General features: G+C 34.6%; 1 protein-coding gene and 2 long non-coding RNA genes across 3 annotated transcripts; 2 read left to right on the forward strand and 1 right to left on the reverse strand.

Annotated features, from left to right (window-relative positions):
• Positions 1-290: 290 nt before the first annotated feature.
• On the reverse strand, positions 291-1,996 carry LOC124453167. Its single transcript, XR_006951012.1, has 2 exons — positions 1,948-1,996; positions 291-574 (listed from the first exon to the last, which is right to left on the reverse strand). It is a non-coding gene; the product is annotated as an uncharacterized LOC124453167 (long non-coding RNA).
• Positions 1,997-5,768: 3,772 nt separating this feature from the next.
• LOC124453410 (zinc finger MYM-type protein 1-like) lies at positions 5,769-7,348 on the forward strand. Its single transcript, XM_047004232.1, has 2 exons — positions 5,769-6,426; positions 6,483-7,348. Exons 1-2 carry the CDS (start codon positions 5,769-5,771, stop codon positions 7,346-7,348), a joined length of 1,524 nt encoding a protein of 507 aa, XP_046860188.1.
• Positions 7,349-12,912: 5,564 nt separating this feature from the next.
• LOC124453561 lies at positions 12,913-16,505 on the forward strand. Its single transcript, XR_006951139.1, has 2 exons — positions 12,913-13,157; positions 15,159-16,505. It is a non-coding gene; the product is annotated as an uncharacterized LOC124453561 (long non-coding RNA).
• The last annotated feature ends 7,095 nt before the right edge of the window (positions 16,506-23,600 follow it).

The following is a 23,600-nucleotide window of genomic DNA, read 5'->3' on the forward strand; positions in this document are numbered from 1 at the left end:
TTGCTATACCACTGTACATTTAATGGAATAAGGGATAGGAACTTTATTATAAGAATTGAAAGCATAAATATTATGTTGAGAGAAAAGCCTTGAGGTAAAAGTATTGAGTGGGGAGTCAACTGAACTATATGAAAAGGACACCAGAAAACAGAGATTTAAGGAGGGAATTGGTGTTATTATGAATACACCTGATGAGAAAAGGAATAACTTGAGAGAAAATTTAAAACATGAATGCTTAACCGGGTAAAACAGTGAATGAAACAACGACATGAGATCGATTAAACCAATTGTTAAGACAAAATATTTTACATTTAATTAACATATCTTAACAAATGCAATATCAGGCTAACTCTTTTTTTGTAAAGTAGCTTGAGTCAATATGGGCAAAATGATCGGCTATATTCGATTCCCATTCTCTGAAATTTCTTATCTGATTTTTTAAAGGCATCAATTGACGTTTTTCCCTTGTCTGTTTTTTCATAACCTCTCATTTTATTGTTTTCGTTTTCTCCATCGTCAACATTCCGCAACCATCTTGGTTTCGCTGAAGTAAAGTCATCATTTAAAATCAGGACTAGAAGAAAACGACTCTAACTTATTACGATGAATCTTTACAACTCATGAATTACTTCATATTACCGACTTCAAGATATGCTACAAGATGTTTCACAAAACGTCCACTATTTCATAACTAAAGTTTTTCGCATGTGATTTTTCCATAATTTTTTTACGAAAGAGGCATCCCTTTTGTGCTCATGGAGATGGATAGTTTATTTATTCAACGATATTACAAGTCAGCTGGTTGATCACAACAGTCAATGTAACGTGCAACAAAAAACAAATATGAAAGGACGCCAATTCAAAAAAGCCAGTTTTTTGGACTGCACGGATCATACAACGTTTTATGCGCATGCATGCTCCAACTAAGCTTTCTTTGACCCACTTGTGATTTCATTTGTATCTTCAAATTAATAAGTATTCCAAGTCAAATACGCTTTCAAATTACTAGGAGTTATTAACAGCTCTTTATGCATTCAGAACTCTACAGTTTGTCCTGCTTTGCTACAACGATTCTTAAAGGCACAACTCATTAGAATAAAAGTAAACCCACTCCAAAGACTAGGTACATATTGAACTCAATCACTAAGAAAAATACGCAAAGTCAAAAAAAGTTGTAATTCGAATTTATTGCAAATCCATCATTATTAGTCTTGTATGTGTTTCCTTAAATGTTGACTTCATTACTGATTCCATTAATATTTCCTAAATTCAGAACTATGTACTTTTCAAAGATTAATGAAAGACAGAAGAAGTGCAATATAGATAATTCTTTCACTTAATATTTCTATAAAAATACTACCTTCGTAGCTATAAGTGTCAAGATCGCACTAACGCAGAGAAAAATTTACAATCAAATAAAGGAAAAAAAAGAACGTAAAAGATGGTATTTAACTGCTATTTCTTAACAGATGGTGTTCAAAAGGTGTTTCTGCCTGGCATGGCTGTTTCAAATTTTAAAGATTGACTATTCCTTTCACAACTTTTTTGAGTCAGGTAGATAACCACAAGAGCCTCGATATCTTTAACAGCCTTTTCAAACAACATAAAAGAACGCTAATTTAGAAGCAGCACGTAATTGGACTACACGGATCTTGGGATGTTTCAAAACATAACCAAACACATTTTGAATATAATTGAATGAAGAGAAAGGTTCAAAAGGATTTAAGTATCCACTACGAGCGAACAATTTCAAGTGCAAAAGGAAAAATACTCAATATTGAACTAAATATTTAAGAAAACAGATGCATGTCAAATGATGACAAATTTTTAATAAACTCAAAAAAAATGTTTTCTCAAATAATGAAGACCAATATGAAACTTTCGTTAAGAGTTTGTTTTCATCCAAATTAAACCTACTTTTAAAATCGTTGTATAGTTACCACTTACCAGGATGAATTATACAGTGCATGAAAGAACATTTAATCACTCCCTCCTCCCCAATATTTAAACAGCATTTTAAAAGCTTATTTAACTTAAAAAACTAATTAACTTAGAAAGCTAAATAATTAACTTAGAAAGCTAAATATTTAACTTAAAAAACTAATTAATGACAACACTGAAATGAAGCAAGGGTTTGAAAAAGGTTATTTTGTTTTGACAGCATCCATATGCATACAAAGCGTTTAATTGTCCGTGTTGTCCAATACCATTTTGTTTCTAAACTAGCGTCCTTTAGTGTTTGCTTGTGTGTATGTAATTTGAGAAAACCACCTGCAGAACCTCTTGCTATAAAATGGTGATCATAGCTTTTTTGTATCACATGTTCTTGTGCGTAATAAAAAGTATTTCAAGAGTCTGTGAAGAATCATGGTGTTGAATAAGAGCGTGAGTGTTCTTCTTTTGATCCTCATTTTGAATGTTGCCACGAGTTTGGCCAAACCAAAATGGTTCTGGAGTGTTGAGGATGAAGAAAACGAAAACAATGCAATGAGAGGTTTTGAAAAAACAGACAAGAGAAAGACGTCAATCGATGACTTTAAAAAATGGGAAAAGAAAAGTCCCCGACGAAGAGGAGACTGTGGTCGACTATATTGCCCACCTTGACACAAACTATTTCACAAAAAAGTACTTAGCTTGATATTTAACCAGTTGAAACGTGTCATTTAAACGCAAAGTGTCTTAATAAATGGTTTAGTTGCACTCATGATCATATCGTTATTTCATCCTTTTTACCAAGTTCTCTCGAGTCGTTTGTTTTCTCAACATGTATGTATTTTTATCAATTTCTTCCTCTGTGTTTTCTGGTTTCCTCTTCATGACTTGACTCGTCATCCCCAGTGTATTTTACCTCTGGGTGTTTTCGTATTAAATAACATGTTTTGAATTTCAAACGGTTTCTTTGATTTTTTGTTTATTTCACGTCTTCCTTCCTGCCATACTATTGTCGCAACACACTTGTTGCTCTTTTTTTATATATCCATCTTATTTTGTTATCTTTCTCCAGACTTATATCTCATGTCTCTTCATTGAATCATGTCCATATTTTAATCTACACACTCATACACTTCTTATCGCTGTTTTGCAACGTTCCTCACATTTCTCAATTAAAATGTTTTCCTTGGACAGGTGAAACGTCGTAGTACTAAGAAAACATTTACAAGATTACTATATCACTAATGGTTTTCGCATATGGTTTTCTCCATAACTTTTTTTTTAGGAAGCCCTTTTGTGCCCATGGAGATGGGTGGTTTATTTATTAAATGCTATTATACAAGTGAGCTGGTTGGTCACAACAGTCATTCTAAAGTGCAACCAAAAAACAAATATGAAAGGACGCCAATTCAAAAACAGCCTAATTTTTGGACTGCACGGATCATACAACGTTTCGTGTGTATGCATGCTCCAACTAAGCTTTCTCCGACCCACTGGCTTCAGTGATTTCATTTGCATCTTCAAATTAATTACTTGTCCAAGTCAAATACGTTTTCAAATTACTGGGAGTTATTAACAGTTCTTTATGCATTCAGCACTCTACAGTTTATCCTGCTATGCTACAACGATTCTTAAAAGAACAATTCATTGGAGTAAAGGAAACACACTGCGAAGACCAGGTCAATATTGAACTCAATAGCTAAGAAAAACATGCAAAGACGAGAAAAGTTTTAAAAGTTACAATTAGAATTATTTGAAATTCATCATTATTAGTCTCGTATCTCTTTCCTCAAATGTCGAGTTCATTATTGATTCCAATAATATTTCCTAAATTTAGAACTATGCAGTTTTCAAAGATTAATGAAAGACAAGAAAAGTACAATATAGAAAATTCTTTCACTTTATATTTCTAAAAAATATTTCCTTGGTAGCTATAAGTGCCAAGATCAGCTAACGCGGAGAAAAATTTAAAATCAAGTAAAGCAACAAAAGAACGCAAAAGGTGGTATTTAACTGCTATTTCTTAACAGATGGTGTTCAAAAGGTGTTTCTGCCTGGCATGGCTGTTTCAAATTTTTAAAGATTGACTATTCCCTTTCACAACTTTCTTTTGAGTAAGCTGGATAACCACAAAAGCCTAGATATCTTTAACAGTCTTTTCAAATAACATAAATGAACGCTAATTTAGAAGCAGCACGTAATTGGACTACACGGAACTTGGGATGTTTCAAAACATAACCAAACACATTTTTGAATATAATTGAATGAAGAGAAAGGTTCAAAAGGATTTAAGTATCCACTACGAGCGAACAATTTAAAGTGCAAAAGGAAAAAATACTCAATATTGAACTAAATATTGAAGAAAACAGATGCATGTCAAATGATGACAAATTTTTAATAAACTCAAAAAAAATGTTTTCTCAAATAATGAAAACCAATATGAAATTTTCGTTAGGAGTGTTTTTTCATCCAAATTAAACCTACTTTTAAAAATCGTTGTATAGTTACCACTTACCAGGATGAATTATACAGTGCATGAAAGAACATTTAATCACTCCCTCCTCCCCAATATTTAAACAGCATTTTAAAAGCTTATTTAACTTAAAAAACTAATTAACTTAGAAAGCTAAATAATTAACTTAGAAAGCTAAATATTTAACTTAAAAAACTAATTAATGACAACACTGAAATGAAGCAAGGGTTTGAAAAAGGTTATTTTGTTTTGACAGCATCCATATGCATACAAAGCGTTTAATTGTCCGTGTTGTCCAATACCATGCTGTTTCTAAACTAGCGTCCTTTAGTGTTTGCTTGTGTGCATGTAATTTGAGAAAACCACCTGCAGAACCTCTTGCTATAAAATGGTGATCATAGCTTTTTTGTATCACATGTTCTTGTGCGTAATAAAAAGTATTTCAAGAGTCTGTGAAGAATCATGGTGTTGAATAAGAGCGTGAGTGTTCTTCTTTTGATCCTCATTTTGAATGTTGCCACGAGTTTGGCCAAACCAAAATGGTTCTGGACAGGGGCGGATTAACCATATGGCAGAAGCGGCATATGCCGCGGGCCCCGCGCTTCTGGGGGCCCCGCGCTTGCCTTTGGAAAAAGAAAAAAAGGGAAATAAAAAGAAACGGCCAAGACTAATTGAAATATAAAAGCGTGAGGCCCAATTCCAAAAACGGTAACACTGCAAATATCAATTATTCACTGGCAAAATATAGGCTATATTTTGCAATGGGATAGGAGATCCATTTGTATCGTCATATTACATGTTGCAGTTTCCGTTAATTTAGCTACACCTATTATATTACATAAAGTCTTTCGTCTGGCAGTAGGATTGCAACTCGATATTGTTGTAGTCTCGACTTTCAAACCGTATTGAATATTATCAGACTTTTTTCGATTCATTTTGATAATTTTTGAGGCTGCTGCTGTTTGCGACTTGTAAGTGTTGTTGACAAATTCAAACTGGAGATATTCAAGGTATTTGGCTGAATGCTGAAGCAGTGACGGCGACGCTTGGTAAGTTTTGATGATTTACTAACTGCTGTGAGCCGTCTGCATTCTTACGTTTCCTTGGTTACTCGTTTATTCCTCATATATAAATTGCCGATTTATATGAAATAACAATATATTTCAAAAATGTCCTGAATTCCTGGCAGCTCCAAAGGCCCAAGAAGCGTATGCGTGTTTGATTTATTTTCTCACAATTCTGTATGTGCGATAGTAAACCGTCAAATCGTCCTTCTATGTTTTTGTGAAAGTAAATATTACTAAAACGTCACTTTCAAATTTTTAGGTTTGCTAATTGCTATAATATAGTTAACAATTAAAGAATGAGTTCCACCAGTGGGGGTGGCAACCGCGACCGCGACAAAAATCGCAAATATGCATCTGGAGCAGCAAAACGAAAGGCAAAGGATGAACGAATTTTACGGGAAAGTAAAGTTTTAAGTAAAATGCCGAAAATATCGGAACTGTTTCCTCCGAAGGCTGATGAAGGTTCTTCTGAGCTGACTGCTGCAGATGAAGCGATGACAACAATGGCAGAAGCAGTTGAGGAACCCGACACCGGCGACACATCCAAGGAGTTGACATCTGGTGATACGTCCATTTCCACTGATAACAATGATGGATACTCTTGTGATTTGGGATTATGGCCTACTGATATTTCTGACAATATGAGAGAGCACTGGGCAGGTCAAGGGAGTAGTCAGTGCAGAAATTCCGATGCCGATTTCAGCGCAACATCAACAAGATATGAGGGAGATGCTTACAATAGACGATGTCAAAAAACTTTGTTCACGTACACACATGAGCTTACAAAACAGCAACATCCTCGAAACTGGCTCTGCTATTCACCATCCAAACATGTCGTGTTCTGTTTTGCGTGTAAACTCATGACTGACAGCATCGTTTTTGGAAAACAAGGTTATAATGACTGGAAACGCGCATCCCAGTCAATTCCACGACATGAGAAAAGTTCAGCGCACCGTAATGCTGTTTTCAGCTACTCCAACGTAGCGATGCTGGCTGCCGTATTGATTCAGAACTGGTCACACAGGCCAGTGATGAGCGTAACTATTGGCGGGCAGTACTTGAGCGGGTAACAGAAACCATCCGTTACCTTTCCGAGCGAAGTTTACCATTTCGCGGCACTGATGAGATCGTTGGATCGCCAAAAAACGGTAACTACCTGGGAACATTAGAACTTATATCGATGTTCGATCCATTTCTAGCGCAACACATCAACCGTAATGCAAATAAGGGAAAGGGTCACACATCCTATCTCTCAAAGACCATTTGCGAGGAATTCATCCAACTGATGGCAACTCGAGTTCGCGAGCAGATTTTTACAGAAGTTAAAGCTGCAAAGTATTTCTCCGTCTGTGTAGACTCTACCCCAGATATTTCCCACGTTGATCAACTGACATGCATTCTTCGATACGTTTTACCCTCTGGTCCTGTCGAACGATTTGTATCTTTCCTTAACATACGTGGACATAGCGGAAAATTGCTAGCTGAAAGGCTACTAGATTATTTGAAAACCAATAATATAAATATTTCGGATTGCCGCGGCCAGTCATATGACAATGCAAGCAATATGAGTGGGAAATATAATGGTATGCAGGCCATTATTCAGCAACATTGTAGCCTAGCACAGTACATACCCTGCGTTGCACATTCCCTTAATCTTGTTGGACAATCATCTGCCAGTTGTTGTCAAGAAGCATCAAGATTCTTCAACTTCCTCCAACGATTGTACTCTTTCTTTGCTGCTTCAACGCATCGTTGGAAAGTTTTAACCGACCAACTTTCAAGCAAGAGACTTCCAACGGTTAAACGTATGTCTGATACTCGATGGTCAGCACGTGCAGATGCTAAAAGCTCTAGTAATAGGATACGAGGAAATTAATGCTGCTTTAGACGAGATCCATGATGATCAAGATGAGAAGCCTGAAGCCAAAATGAAGCCAATAGTCTTGCGTCTGATATGGCCCAGCTTGAAATTGGAATTCTGGCAGCATTATGGCATCAAATCTTGCAACGATTTCAGAGAACAAGTCAGATCCTGCAATTAGCTGATCAAGATCTCAACACTGCTGTTGCATTATATGAATCGCTGATTGAGTTTGTCCTTTCGCTGCGAACCAGATTTGAAGAATTTGAAGCCAAAGGAAAGGAGCTCAGTGAATGTGATCAATATAAAGAAGAGATCAAGCGCGTGCGTAAACGAAATCGTCGTAACGACGAGCCAGGATCAGCACCTGATTTGTTGCAGATTCCAGCCGACAAGTTTCGCACAGGTACTTTCCTTGTAATAATCGATAGTCTGGATGCTGAGTTGCGAAAACGACTGAGTGCTTACATCAACATTGCTGAAAAGTTTGGCTTTCTGCGAAAGCTTACAGATCTGCCAGCTGAAGACGTGTTGGAAAACGCACAAAGATTGCAAAAAGCATTTTCCACTGACCTCGAAGTCAATTTGGGTGATGAATTGCTCCAGTTTTCTAGCTTTCTCAACACAGAATTCGTGAAAAGAGCATTAGATGCGAGTCATGCAGCTGCACCTCATTATTCTTCAGCTCGAATTGGATCTTCTGCTCAGCCTAGTGAAGACCATGACATCGATGTAACATCCGATGATGATGACGACATCAAAGTGAACGTAGACTCCTAGAACTGCGTATATACAGGTTTCTTGTGGGAAATAACCTGGAAACTGTATTTCCAAACACTGTTATTGTGTTTCGCATTTACCTCAGTATGATGATATCAAATTGTTCTGGTGAACGGTCGTTCTCGAAATTAAAGCTAATAAAGGATCATCTTCGTTCAACCATGACACAGGAACGACTAAATAGCCTTGCTCTTCTGAGTATTGAAAATGATGTTCTGCGTAGTATTGATATGTCATCCCTGATTAATGATTTTGCTCTTATGAAATCCCGTAAGCATAACGTTTATAAGGCTTAACACTTCTGCACAGTAAAACCTTTTACGTCTTTTTTTATCGTGTTTATTATATTAGTCTGTTCAATATTGGTATGTAATGTTTGGTATACGTACGTGATTGTAAATTGGAATTATATTCAACGTATTGGTTTAAATAGGCCAAAGTACGAGGTTTTATTGTTTGAGTTAAAAAAACAGTTTTTTATTGCATTTTGGTAAACACAGGGGTTGGGGCAAGGGCCCAGCACTGATATTATGCCATGGGCCCCGCAAAATGTTAATCCGGCCCTGGTTCTGGAGTGTTGAGGATGAAGAAAACGAAAACAATGCAATGAGAGGTTTTGAAAAAACAGACAAGAGAAAGACGTCAATCGATGACTTTAAAAAATGGGAAAAGAAAAGTCCCCGACGAAGAGGAGACTGTGGTCGACTATATTGCCCACCTTGACACAAACTATTTCACAAAAAAGTACTTAGCTTGATATTTAACCAGTTGAAACGTGTCATTTAAACGCAAAGTGTCTTAATAAATGGTTTAGTTGCACTCATGATCATATCGTTATTTCATCCTTTTTACCAAGTTCTCTCAAGTCGTTTGTTTTCTCAACATGTATGTATTTTTATCAATTTCTTCCTCTGTGTTTTCTGGTTTCCTCTTCATGACTTGACTCGTCATCCCCAGTATATTTTACCTCTGGGTGTTTTCGTATTAAATAATATGTTTTGAATTTCAAACGGTTTCTTTGATTTTTTGTTTATTTCACGTCTTCCTTCCTGCCATACTATTGTCGCAACACATTTGTTGCTCTTTTTTTATATATCCATCTTATTTTGTTATCTTTCTCCAGACTTATATCTCATGTCTTTTCATTGAATCATGTCCATATTTTAATCTACACACTCATACACTTCTTATCGCCGTTTTGCAACGTTCCTCGCATTTCTCAATTAAAATGTTTTCCTTGGACAGGTGAAACGTAGTAGTACTAAGAAAACATTTACAAGATTATTATATCACTAATGGTTTTCGCATGTGGTTTTCTCCATAACTTTTTTTTTAGGAAGCCCTTTTGTGCCCATGGAGATGGGTGGTTTATTTATTAAATGCTATTATACAAGTGAGCTGGTTGGTCACAACAGTCATTCTAAAGTGCAACCAAAAAACAAATATAAAAGGACGCCAATTCAAAAACAGCCTGTTTTTTGGACTGCACGGATCATACAACGTTTCGTGTGCATGCATGCTCCAACTAAGCTTTCTCCTACCCATTGGCTTCAGTGATTTCATTTGCTCTTTCATCTTCAAATTAATTACTTGTCCAAGTCAAATACGTTTTCAAATTACTGGGAGTTATTAACAGTTCTTTATGCATTCAGCACTCTACAGTTTATCCTGCTATGCTACAACGATTCTTAAAAGAACAATTCATTGGAGTAAAAGGAAACACACTGCGAAGAGCAGGTCAATATTGAACTCAATAGCTAAGAAAAACATTCAAAGACGAGAAAAGTTTTACAAAGTTACAATTAGAATTAATTTGAAATTCATCATTATTAGTCTCGTATCTCTTTCCTCAAATGTCGAGTTCATTATTGATTCCAATAATATTTCCTAAATTTAGAACTATGCAGTTTTCAAAGATTAATGAAAGACAAGAAAAGTACAATATAGAAAATTCTTTCACTTTATATTTCTAAAAAAATATTTCCTTGGTAGCTATAAGTGCCAAGATCGCGCTAACGCGGAGAAAAATTTAAAATCAAGTAAAGCAACAAAAAGAACGCAAAAGGTGGTATTTAACTGCTATTTCTTAACAGATGGTGTTCTGCCTGGCATGGCTGTTTCAAATTTTTAAAGATTGACTATTCCCTTTCACAACTTTCTTTTGAGTCAGCTGGATAACCACAAAAGCCTAGATATCTTTAACAGCCTTTTCAAATAACATAAATGAACGCTAATTTAGAAGCAGCACGTAATTGGACTACACGGATCTTGGGATGTTTCAAAACATAACCAAACACATTTTTGAATATAATTGAATGAAGAGAAAGGTTCAAAAGGATTTAAGTATCCACTACGAGCGAACAATTTAAAGTGCAAAAGGAAAACATACTCAATATTGAACTAAATATTGAAGAAAACAGATGCATGTCAAATGATGACAAATTTTCAATAAACTCAAAAAAAATGTTTTCTCAAATAATGAAGACCAATATGAAACTTTCGTTAAGAGTTTTTTTTCATCCAAATTAAACCTACTTTTAAAAATCGTTGTATAGTTACCACTTACCAGGATGAATTATACAGTGCACGAAAGAACATTTAATCACTCCCTCCTCCCCAATATTTAAACAGCATTTTAAAAGCTTATTTAACTTAAATAACTAATTAACTTAGAAAGCTAAATAATTAACTTAGAAAGCTAAATATTTAACTGCATTAGTAGCTATGTGTTAACATGATTCTTTTTTTCAGGTTCCGACAAAAACGGATGTTATAAGCGAGCTTTTACATCCTTTTGCACATTTTCAAAAGTCTCTGTATACGATGTTTTATAAAATGTGTTACATTTTTTCAGATAGTAGAAACTTCGTTGCTGATCAGATTGCACGTTGAGCTAAATAAGCTCATTTCACGGTATGTAATTGTCGCGTTAATTAGCTAACAGCAGTGTCGTCTGTTTTATTTATTAATAAGGGCAATAGAAATTATTATTACAAACAATCAATCTAATTTTATGCACAAAAAAGGTAGGGGGTAAGGTTAGCGAACGGCTGGTAGCATATCAAAAGAATTATATGACGTTAATACAAGATCTTTAAAAATTTTAATTATATGTTGTTCGTTCAATGATGCCAACATTAATCTTCAAACGTCGTTTTCTTACGTCGTGTTTTATGAACTTCTCATATTTTTAATAACGTGTAGTGAAAGGCTTTGATTAAATGCTTCTAAAATGCATGAGTAGGTTATGCATGTCGGGGTAATATATAGTCGTTATTCGTGTAACAAGTATAAATATAAGTTCTATTTATAGTAGTTACGTGTGTTATAATTTATACATATAGAGTTTATAATTTCAAGTCTATAAAAACAATAATGATCTCTCAACGAACAAAATCTTTTGAATTTTAATTATTGATTTATAGTTTATACACAATATTTTTCTTTAGTTTGTGAACATGCAACTGTCGAATTATTTTAGCGGTACACCGCACTCTACCAAAACATCCAAACTTGATCTACTACTTCTACTTCGACGCATTGGATCAACATTACAGCCTCTGTTTACCTGTTTATAGTCTGCAAACTGGATACATTATAACTTACACTTTCTCACGACTGGAAAGCCTTTTTTGATAAACTGAGTGTTTTATTTCCTAATGCATGAGAGTTTTTACTTGCGATGCACGTCAAACCACAAACTTGCACTAACCCTTAAATCCCAACATTTCGAACGGGTAAATATGAAGCAACATTTTTCATTGCTCCACTTTGACCAAACACCAGCCTCACATTCACATAATTAAGAGCATAGTTTGTGTGAATAGAAAACGTGCACATCTTAAATGAAACGAGACCGCAAATATTATGCAACGTCAACAAAAATATCAATGGGGGTATTACAGATAGATTTAGATCGTGACTTTCAGACATCATTCCCGTTGTGATCAAGATAAGTCAACTAAAGGACTGTGTTTTCATGGACAGTTTGTTAACGTCTGCCATTAAACAATAAACTCTCACGAAATCCTGATTTATGTGTGCACGTACATAAAAACGCTTTGATTGAATCAATGCCAGGCAGTGTTTTTCACACTGGACATTATGATAAAGGGAATATTTGTGCTTATTGATAATCTCAATGTACAAAAGCTTGGAAAAATCTTAAAACCTTAACAAAATCATCATTTCAACATTTAAATATGTAGAAAAATATGGCTCTTTCCGAACACTCGTAAAGCCATCTGTTATGCACAAAACATTAATACATGGAAAAAATGCGTTGAACCTTACAAACAATATTTATTTGCGGTCTCGAGCTCATTGAGATTTCTTTACATTCGATCACGGGATAAGAAATCACGACTGTTGAGACTTTTAAAGGATATTTGCAATATAAACAATCAAGGTTGTGTAATCAATACGTTTTGCAATTCATTTATGAGAATCTTAAAGTAGGTATGTCGCGAAAAAATTCATTCTGTGTACAAATAATAATCAAAAAGGCGAACTTTAATGAATCAGGAAGATAAAGAATGCATGCAACGCTACTGGTAAATACTGGTTTTTAAATAATGCTAATTCTTGGCGAAACTCCCGCAATCAAAATAAAAAACAGCAGTATACATGTGTTTTTTATCTTAATAGCAATCAACACATGCCATTGCTAGATTAATGTCAGCAGTTTTAACATCATTTTACGACAACATAAGAGGTTTAGTAATTCCGCTTCTCATTGGCTGTTTATACGGCATACGTCATGAGTAACCTGCGTGTTTTAAGCTCGAAGACGAAAGGAACGCTTGCCAAAATAGATGTACTATAGAATGAGAAAGAATTCCGATCTCAAATTATCGTTTAAGGTGTACCAAAAAATACTATTGGGTAAATAAAAATGAAATCATTGAACCTTGTTCTGTTGTTTATTGGAGTTACCTTATTAAGCGGAAGCAGTATGCCGACAAACGCTACTAATTCAAAATTCCCAACACACAAGAATAACAGTGATTTGGCAAATGGAACAAACACATCAACGACATCAAAGGTAAGCGCGCATGAAAATATGTAGAAAAAATTGAAGTATGGGCAGATTAGCAAAAACAACGAGTTTTTGATAAAATATTTTAGTCAATAAACAAATCTCGCGTGGAGGTAATTTAGCCCATGCAGTTGTGATATACATCTGCGTATCCATTACCAGAGTTTCTGGACAATCACTTTTCAAACGCAAAAGAAACCTCGCTAACTCGACAAAATATATACATGTATCAAAATATATATAACCATAAAAGTGGCTAGTATAACCTCATGGTGTATTTCTCCGAGTGTAAATGCAATACTTAAATATATTCTTTTTATCATTAATATGAGTTAAATTGAATAGATATAGTTCCATTTTATCGGGCTTTATCTAATTTTTTGCAATGTAGTTATGTGTTAAAAGTAGCTTAAATTTTCAACTTCTTTTGTTTAAATTAAATAACGAGAAAGAAAGAGACTCAAATGAAAACATTTATTATTTTTTTATAACTGACACTAAAGTTGTTTGCAGCCGCATTCATGACAACTAACGAATGTGAATGAGCAGGGCACAACTAGCTATACATTTCAGGGAATCAAATTGACTACATTAACTGTATAATTAATATGATAACATGGTTGCCTCGTGATCTTTTGTTATTACTGCGACGTTTACTGACGTATTTCCTTCAATTATAGGGATGGGGGATACTTACTTTAAAATATCACTCATCAATATATTCATTAGGGATGTTTGGACTGAATATCCTTCATCAATAATAAAACAATACGTCTTGTTTTCACATTTTATTCTCATCATGTGAAAGTGCGTCAGGTTGCATTTTTACTTTTCCATAGCTGAATAATTTTTAGTTCTGCGGAATGAACTAACAACATCGTTTTGGAAAGAGCGTCATCATCAGAATTAAGATGAATTACGAAAATTTGATAAAATACGATTGATAAAATACTTTATTAAATTATTATTGATAGAATTGAAAAAATTATTATTGATAAAATACGAAAATTTGGAAGCAGTTTTGCTACACAAACTCGTCAAACCGTACAATCACCACATTGAATAGATAATAGAAGCAGTTTATCAGATAGAGACCTTGCTTTTATTGAGGTTTTGGACCGCAAAAACCCTCCACAACCTCTAAGATTCACCATGTTCTTCTAGAAGTAGACCATTTTCCATGCAGAGGCACATCGACAACTGCATCCAGCAATGCAGTTCATAATGGATTGGTTAAAGCAATTATAAATTTACTTACAAAACATGTAAGCACTTAGCCCGAGAAATGCTTACAGAACTTTGTACATACACACTGTAAATACTTTGATAAATGCAGGGTATAATTAACAAGAAAAGGCAAAAGATGACTCCCTTTGCTTCATAAGAGAAATAATTTAAGTGTTACATTTCTTTAAAAAATCAAGATGATTGCACACCACCAATAGTAAGCAGCCTACTGCTTGTGACACAAACTTTACTCAGAAGGCTAAATATGTAAAATAGAAAACATATAAATTTAAAAGTGCCTTTGCAAAAAAAGCATAACGAAAACATCCGTACAATTTCGTCTAATGTGTTATGTTAAAACAAATATAAATTACATAACTATAATTAGCTGAAAAAACATACTTCAAATTTCCTGGTTTTTTAAAGTACAAATGACGATTATGTCACAATTTGCAAAAGAACATGTAGACTAGTAAATATAGGCAACTTTGATTTATATTGATTTAGAGATATTTGATTAGCACGAAATTTCCCCTTAGGTATATTGACAGAAATGTTATGTTGCATACTTAGCAACATACCGCTATATGTCCATGGAACGTCATAACGAAAGTGAAAAATATTTCTGTTGAACGCTCAACTTCAATGGGATGCATTTCATTTTCCACTGTACGTGACATGGTGAAGCTGATTACTGAATCGCTATGTAAGAAAGAAATTGATTGGTTTCAGGAATGCATTACGCAACAACACATTCATTGTTATTTTTGTTTTCTAAAGGGCGGTTTTCTTCTATCAAGACAACAACGAAAGAATCTTGTCATCATTATTATATCGGTTGCCGTGATCGGAGCTCTCCTTAACTTAGCGGTTACTCTTGCTATAGTATTTGACCCTTTAAGGATCTTGCGCAAAGGACCGTGAATAACAATCTTAAACCTGGCTATCACTGATTTTCTTTCGTGCGTTACTTGTTTTTTCCAATGGCTGGATTACTACGAGTTCAACATCATCAATTTTACAGGCAGCGAGAGATTACTTTACGAGGACATTGTTCAATTTGGTTGGTCATTCAGTAATGGTGCATCTTTCTTATTCCTGACTTTCTTTTCTATGCAGATCTTTGTGCTTACAAAACACCCACTAAAAAGTCGTTTTATGTTTACAACACCCAAGGTTCTGTCATCCTGTATCGGGTTATGGTTGCTCTCGATCCCTGTTGGTTTTTGTTATATAATACACAGACTTCCGCCCTTCAATAAAAACTTCAGAAAGTTTTTTGGTGGCGCGCATTGCTTTTCTGCATTTCCTCACACTCGTTCAGCTTATCTTGAACATCCAAGTTGCCACTCAGATTATTCGCAGCGGCCGAAACACAAAAGATGATTGCAGACACAATAACAAACACAGAAATATGGCGAAAACTGTGGTCCTTCTAACCGCAATTTTCTTTATTACCACGTTTCCTTTTAGGACACTACGACAAATTCAATTTGTTCTCAGAATGAATAACTCTAAAATAGGCAATCTTGATGAAGTTGCTTATTTGTTTTATCCGCTTTTACTAATGAATTTTGTCGCGAATCCCATCTTGTACTCGTTAAGATTAATAGACTATAGACGCACATTTTTAGCATTCCTTGGAAAGATTCGAGGTAAAAACGTCCATATCCCAGAAACAACAGCTAACACATCATTTAAGCTTACTCAAAGATCGTCAATAAACTCGGATATCTCTCAGTCAGGCAAAACAAAGCATATGTTGACGGAAAGATTGCCTCTTCATCACACAAGCCGTTTCTAAATTTTAAAATGTAAAATACAACTACATAGCGCTCATCAATTAGCATTATGCGTACTATGCATTAAGAAGCATTTAAATGGTGTGTATGCTGAAAAATTAGATAGATATCTGAAGACATGTGGGGGGTGGAGAAAAAAGTAGCTTCCACAATAAATTATCATTAATATCGGGTCGTTGCTTGTAAAATTTCAATAAACGTGTTGAAATTAGCTAACAAAAAAATATTTACTATTTAAGACTATTAAACTATACAAAAATCGAAAGCTAAAAATGATAACTTTAATCAAGTAATAAAATAAATATTAGGAAATAGCAGAAAGGAATAATGATGTGAACATGCAACTGTCGAATTATTTTAGCGTTACACCGCAATCTACCAAATCATCCAAACTTGATCTACTACTTCTACTTCGACGCATCGAATCAACATTACCGCCTCAGTTTACCTATTTATAGTCTGCAAACTGGATAGATTATAACTTACACTTTCTCACGAATGGAAAGCTTTTTCTTGATGAGCTGAGTGTTTTATTTCCTAATACATGATAGTTTTTACAATCACAATACTCTTCAAGGTGATTTGAATGAAGTATTTTATAGCAAATACGTATAGAACAAAAATACGTTATCCAATATCATAAACTTTCACAACTCTAAAAATGTCTATACGACAATCTTGAAAAGTAAAGTGAAAAGCACAAATTGCAAAGAATAGAATGTATTGTTTTTTTAAAAAATGTGGTTTTTTTACTATCACGGAAAACTATAGGAACTATAAAAAATGTTATCAAGTTTACACATAAGTAACTCCCAAAAATAGTCATTAAATTACATGCATTCAAGTTCAAATCTCGTCCAAGACACATGTTTTTATGAGGTTAGGATAAAATGCGGATACGAATGGCGGATGAACCTGCGGATACGGATGGCAGATAAAACGCGGATGAGGGGATAAAACGCGGATCAAGGGATAAAATGCGGATGGGGGGATAAAACGGTAATGAGGGGATAAAACGCGAATAAGGGGATAAAATGCGGATGAAAGGATGAATTGAATGAATGTGTCTTCAATACAAACAGTAACATAAATATTATTTCACGGTCGTCAAGTAATACAAATAATCTTCGGTTACCTCTTTTTCTTTCAGTTTAAAGTAGTACAACTAAACTGATATCAAAGATATTAAAAAATGCTATTAAAAACCAATATATCCTAATGCCAAAATCACTGTCTATCAGCCATTTTCAGAGCTATTCTCATGCCTAATTTACAAATTAGACGATTGGAAAAAAATTTTCAGAAAGTAAAAATGTTCAGTTTTTAAATGTTGCTGTATCCACTGCAGAATAACAGTCATTTGGGGGCTGAAATACGGCTGTCTCATTTTAATACAACACTTGCTGACGTGAAAATAAACATTTCCCTCCTGCTGTCAGAAACTGTGCGATCTTCTCTTTGCATTCTTGAAACGACAACGAGATTGAAAGGTGGATTTCCAATCATACAATTAGGCTTTAAAGTATGACTGCATCCAAAACAAGAGTGAACTAATGGCGGACAAAACTGCAGTAGGCTCATGGTAAACAAATTGCTACCTGGTATAGCGTTGGTGGGATAGCTTAAAGGGTGTTCAGGTGTCAGAGACCTTTGACTCGTATAGGCATGTAGGTGTTGACTAGACTGTGGATTATGAACTATTGACTAAAGACTATTGACTATTAGCTATGGACATTTGACTATTGACCCTTTACTACTGACTGTTGGCTATTGACCATTGATATTGCAATAAAAGTTATTATAATTTCAATCACAAAGCGCTGTGCAGACTGCATGGCGTTGTGCACCGGCGTTTTTCTTTTGTGTTACCTGTTAGGTTTTGTGATGTAGCCATCTGCATCCTTAGTATAAATTGATATACACCAGTAAATAGAGATATCACAGCTAGATAACTATACAATCACATTTGATGTTCTAAGTCTATTTTTAGAGACGTAACTAGAACGTTAATTGGGGTGTGTGTGGTATATCAGAGGCGTAGCCAGGGTATTTTGCGCCCGGGGGCAAACTATAAAACTGGCGCCCCCTCCTGCGTGTTTAATCGCATTTTATTTACAATAACATTGTATACCTTACTGTATACGGAAAAAAGTTCACATTTCAATGGACCATTATATTTAATGAAGAAGCAATACCATACAATTTATTGCATATGACTCATTCAGTCATTGTCAAAGATAATTCATATAGTCTACAATGATTTATTTTTCTTGATTTCACTGTCGCAAACTGGTCAATCACGTTATCGAAATTTTTTGTTTCTAATTTTTCTTACGACCGCTCAAAACTTGCAATTGAAACTGCTATTGTTAACAAAATTTGTAGTGAAATTCGCAAATGCAAAAATACGTCATCTCCATAAAACACAATAAAACCAAAAAGATCCAAGGGAGTTTCTGGTAGAGCCTCAGTTCGGTTACGGAGCAGCATTCTTCAATCACCAATTTCGATGAAACGTTCGTAGCCATTGATGTCCGTGTTGTAGAAATTTGCAAAATCTGCACAATTTTGACGAATTGCATCCTCATCTGTGCCAGATAGAAGAGTCTTAACGTCCGACAAAAATCCAAATTTATTGTTCAGGTCTTTAGTCGTGAAAACGGGTTGACATCTCATGTTGAAGACGATCAAATTCTCGTCATTCTTCATAATGCACACAATTTCTTCTTCTGATGAAAGTCCTGCATCTCTTGCCAGTTCTCCAGGCATTCTCTTAACACGCTTGAACCTTCTGTCCACCTCAATCCCCCAGGTCGAGCATTTTGCTTTGGCGTTTTCTACAGCAGCTTGGCTCAAACAATCACCAAACGTGGCAAATTCTTGTACCCCGGACATATTTACCCCGGCGCCCCTCTAGCTACGCCTCTGGTGTGTATTCATATATTCAGTTGTGCCCTACTGATTTCTTTTGAAAGTCAAATCAAGTTCAAAACAAATCAGTAGGGCACAACGGAATATATGAATATGCACACTCACCCCCCCCCCTCACCCAATTAACGTTCTAATTACGCCTCTGTCTATTTTACAATGGTTTAACTACTTCTATGTTTACAAGGTATTGTACATAAAGTTAATAGGTTATATTTGTTTCTTTACGAAACATGGTTGATTTACAATGACGGAAGTAGGAAGTAGGAGCTATAAAAAATATTGTCATCATTACACATATGTATATCTCAAAAATGATAACTAATTACTTACACGTGATTTATATATTTACTAATGATGGGAAAATGTGAGAGCATATCATAACATTACTTTAACTTGTCATGCTTAGGATTAATAAGTTTGCATCCGTCAAAGACCGTCGTGGTAAAATTTCGCCCATCAAAAACGTCGTCTGATTCATTCTTCTGACATGGAAACCACGAAAAGGCAAAGCTTTGCGTAATAAACAAGGATCTACTCCCTTGGTTTATCATAAAAAGTATTTTACACGCAGTTAAACTTTTGTGCACAGTCTACAATCCATAGTCCAGTGCAGGTTTTAGAAAATACCAAAAATTATTTTTCAAAATATTGCGTCTAATTAAAAAAGTTTGTTGAAACGACAATTGTTTTCTCGTGACCATTAAAGACTCAGATTTTATATATTGTTTGTTTTCTTTCAATTGACTTCACCTGCCGAACACAGCGAAGATCTGCGTCACTGTGTATATATATACGCAGTACAATACAGTTGAATATATGGACATATTAATTGTATTTGCCATTCAACGATCCTCGAGAAAAAAGACAGTCAAGCATATGAAGTTTATTTGTGTTATAATGATGATGAACGTAGAATAAATAATTTTATAAACTTATAATATTTGTTTCACTCAAGGTTGACAGGCTGTGTTCGACACTCCAGCCACACTAAACACACCGCATTTTATCCCTCATCCGCATTTTATCTCCTCATCCGCGTTTTATCCTCATCCGCCATCCGTATCCGCATTTTATTTTAACCCTGTTTTTATATTAATATTACATACACGCGAGTTTGTGATTTACTAATGACAAGAAGAATTTGAAAGCTTTTACTTGACATTTGATCATCGCTTAGCAATATGAAGAATGAGTTAATAAAATTAACCAACTATATATCGCATGTGTTAACCATTTTGTGGCATTCGCTAACAATAACTTTGCTTATCTTACTGACGTTCAATCCTTAGCTTTCACTACATCAGCATACGTGACTTCCATGTGAGATAAATCAATCAGACGGCGTTCTTGAAGGAAAAAATCGGACAAATGTTACCTTGACGGATGCAAACTTTATATTACTAAAGACGGATTTCCATTTATTGAAAACTTTCTATAGAAAGAAATATTTCTCTACAAGTGACGGAAAAAGTTCCTGCATCCATTTCCACTGTAGTAATCTATGTTGAAATTTTTCAACTTTCTTTTTTCCTGGCATAGAAAAATATTTCCGACCGAAGATAGAGAAACACGACTAGAGCGCATGCTCAGCTTAAAGAATTTTCCAAGATAGGAAAGTTTTCAATAAGTGGAAATCCGTCTTAAGCGTTGATCAAATGTCAAGTAAAAGTAATGCTAAGATACGCTCTCAAATTCTTCCTGTCATTAGTAAATAGCAAACTCGAGTATATGTAATATTAATCCTAGCACGGTCTTGATATGCACATAAAAAACATGTGACTTGGACGAGACTTGAACTCGAGTGAATGTAATTTAATGACTATTTTCGAGAGTTAATTGTGTGTAATTGTATTCCTTCTAAATTGTGCTTTTCACTTTACTTTTCTAGATTGTCGTATGGACATTTACAGAGTTGTGAGAGTTTATGATGGTAATGCATTTTTGTTCTATACGTATTTGCTATTAAATACTTCATTCAAATCACCTTGAAGAGTATTGTTATTGTAAAAACTCTCATGCATTAGGAAATAAAACACTCAGTTCATCAAAAAAGGCTTTCCAGTAGTGAGAAAGTGTAAGTTATAATCTATCTAATTTGCAGACTATAAACAGGTAAACTGAGGCTGTAATGTTGATTCGATGCGTAGAAATAAAAGTAGTAGATCAAGTTTGGATGTTTTGGTAGAGTACGGTGTGCCACTAATATAATTCGACAGTTGCATGTTCACAAACTAATGAAAAATATCGTGTATAAAATGCTTCTCTCATAAAGGAAGCGTAACAAACTATAGAGCATTAATTAAAATTCAAAAGATTTTGTTCGTTGAGAGATCATTGTTGTTTTCATAGACTTGAAATTATTATAAACTCTACATGTATAAATTATAACACACTATAAATGAACTTATATTTATACTTGTTACGGGTAATATACTTGTTACACGAATGACGACAAGTATATTACCCAGACATTCATAACCTACTCATGCATTTTAGAAGCATTTAATCAAAGCCTTTCACTATACGTTATTAAAAAGATGAGAAGTCCACAAAACACGACGTGGGAAAACGACGTTTGAAACGGTTAATCCGGATTTTATTCTGTTTGTGGGAAATCCGCATTCTATTCTTTTGTCCGTCCGTCCGTCCGCTTTCAATAACAATATCTTCAAGGTGATTTGAATGAAGTATTTAATAAAAATACGTATAGAACAAAATGCATTACCATCATAAACTCTCACAACTCTGTAAATGTCCATACGACAATCAAAAATCCAAAGCGTTTGATTTACACCAGCACATAATTATAGCTAAAATATGTGTTATTTTGAAAGCATAAAACAGAAGGATGTTTTGATGATGTGTGCTTTATAAAGAAGATCATAATAGCGGACAATTTTCGCCTTCTTGTGGCTTTCAAAGCATTAATAAGCGAGTAGCTAAAAATTCCTTTTTTTTTCAAGTTATAGCTAGAGCTCATTAAGTATTAAACTGCTAATTATCTAAGAAGTCCACTAAGAGAAAGTCGGCATTACAGATAAGAGCTCCATTTTTATTAAAAATACAGTCACGATGTTAGGGGTTGTATTAAACGAAACCTCAAGTAGCAGTGGTTGTATGAAATTATATCCCACGCAGAAGATTAACTATCGACCAACTACGACATTACGTTCTTCGTCCACATTGATCTCGTCTATCACTCAACAGATTAGTTGATTTCATCTATAAGCACGAGAACTAATCTACTCCTCTTATACACATGTAAGATTGTGATAAACACATAGTCATACATAGTCATTAGATTCATTGCATGGCTTATCTATACGAGTCGTCCGACTTCAATGCTGTTGTTTTTCTTTTATAACCCGTTAAATATAGTATGCTAAAAAAGTACATGGCTTATTCAATGCTTTGTTATAGGCATTTGAGAACATCAAAATTTTACAACGTTTTTCCAAGAAACGCTGTACCCTGGTTATGTTTTACACGATATTCTAACTTAAACGTAGGCTATGTTAAATTCCATATATCTATATATCAAGATTTATATACAATCTATTGTGTAATTTATTCCTGTCCTAGCTCATGTATTTTTGTGCATTACTCACATAATTCATTTTGCACACAAGATTCAAGGGGTCAAAAAAATACTATCGCTTTCTCAAATTTAGCATGAACATTTTTGCTGATCAGAACGTACAGCAACAGGCAAATGTCAAGCGATCGTCATGCATAATGAATGTGTAAGGTCGGCTTTGAGCAGAATGTTGATCATTTCTCCCCAGGTAACTGTCGCGTTAATTGTACGCTTTATTTATCAATAAGGCAATAGAAATCATAAACTTCTACGCGCTGCAATCAATATAAATTCCATGAGCAAACACAGCTGAGGGTTAAAGACTGAGAAAAGATTGGAAAATTGCAAGAGAATTATATGACGTACAAATAAGAGGATCAAAGAAAAATTTTAACATGCATGAGTTGTTGCCAAAATTGGAAACCGTAAATTTTTTCGCAAATGACGGCAGCAGTGTTCAAATAATTAATGTAAATAAGACTTCTTCCATGAGCAACCTTGCAGTTGTAGACTTGCAGTTAAGACAATAATATGGATTTTGTAATTTAAACATACTTTCAATTTTTGACTTTGACCTTTTCTACTTTAAATCACAAATTACGAACGGCTATAAATAGAATTATTTATCCAAACATTACCCCCCATGTGATCACAGTTAGAGCAAAGCTTTATGCATTGGTTTTAAACTAATTAAATTTGTGTATTTTATTAACTGGAGAAGCACGTTCAACAAAATCATATATGTAACTAACCTCCTTGTGTGAGAAAGACACAAAGAATGATGACAAATGGGCCATAAAATGAAAAATGTTGAGTCCTGCTAAATAAAACTCACAATTACAAAACAGATTCCGCATATTCTATCATTCCAACTCACTTTTGCAGCGAGTAAATTGATCAACAGATGAACGC

Source organism: Xenia sp. Carnegie-2017, unplaced genomic scaffold, assembly GCF_021976095.1.
Source record: "Xenia sp. Carnegie-2017 unplaced genomic scaffold, XeniaSp_v1 HiC_scaffold_25, whole genome shotgun sequence".
In the NCBI taxonomy this organism is placed as follows: Eukaryota; Metazoa; Cnidaria; class Anthozoa; order Malacalcyonacea; family Xeniidae; genus Xenia; species Xenia sp. Carnegie-2017.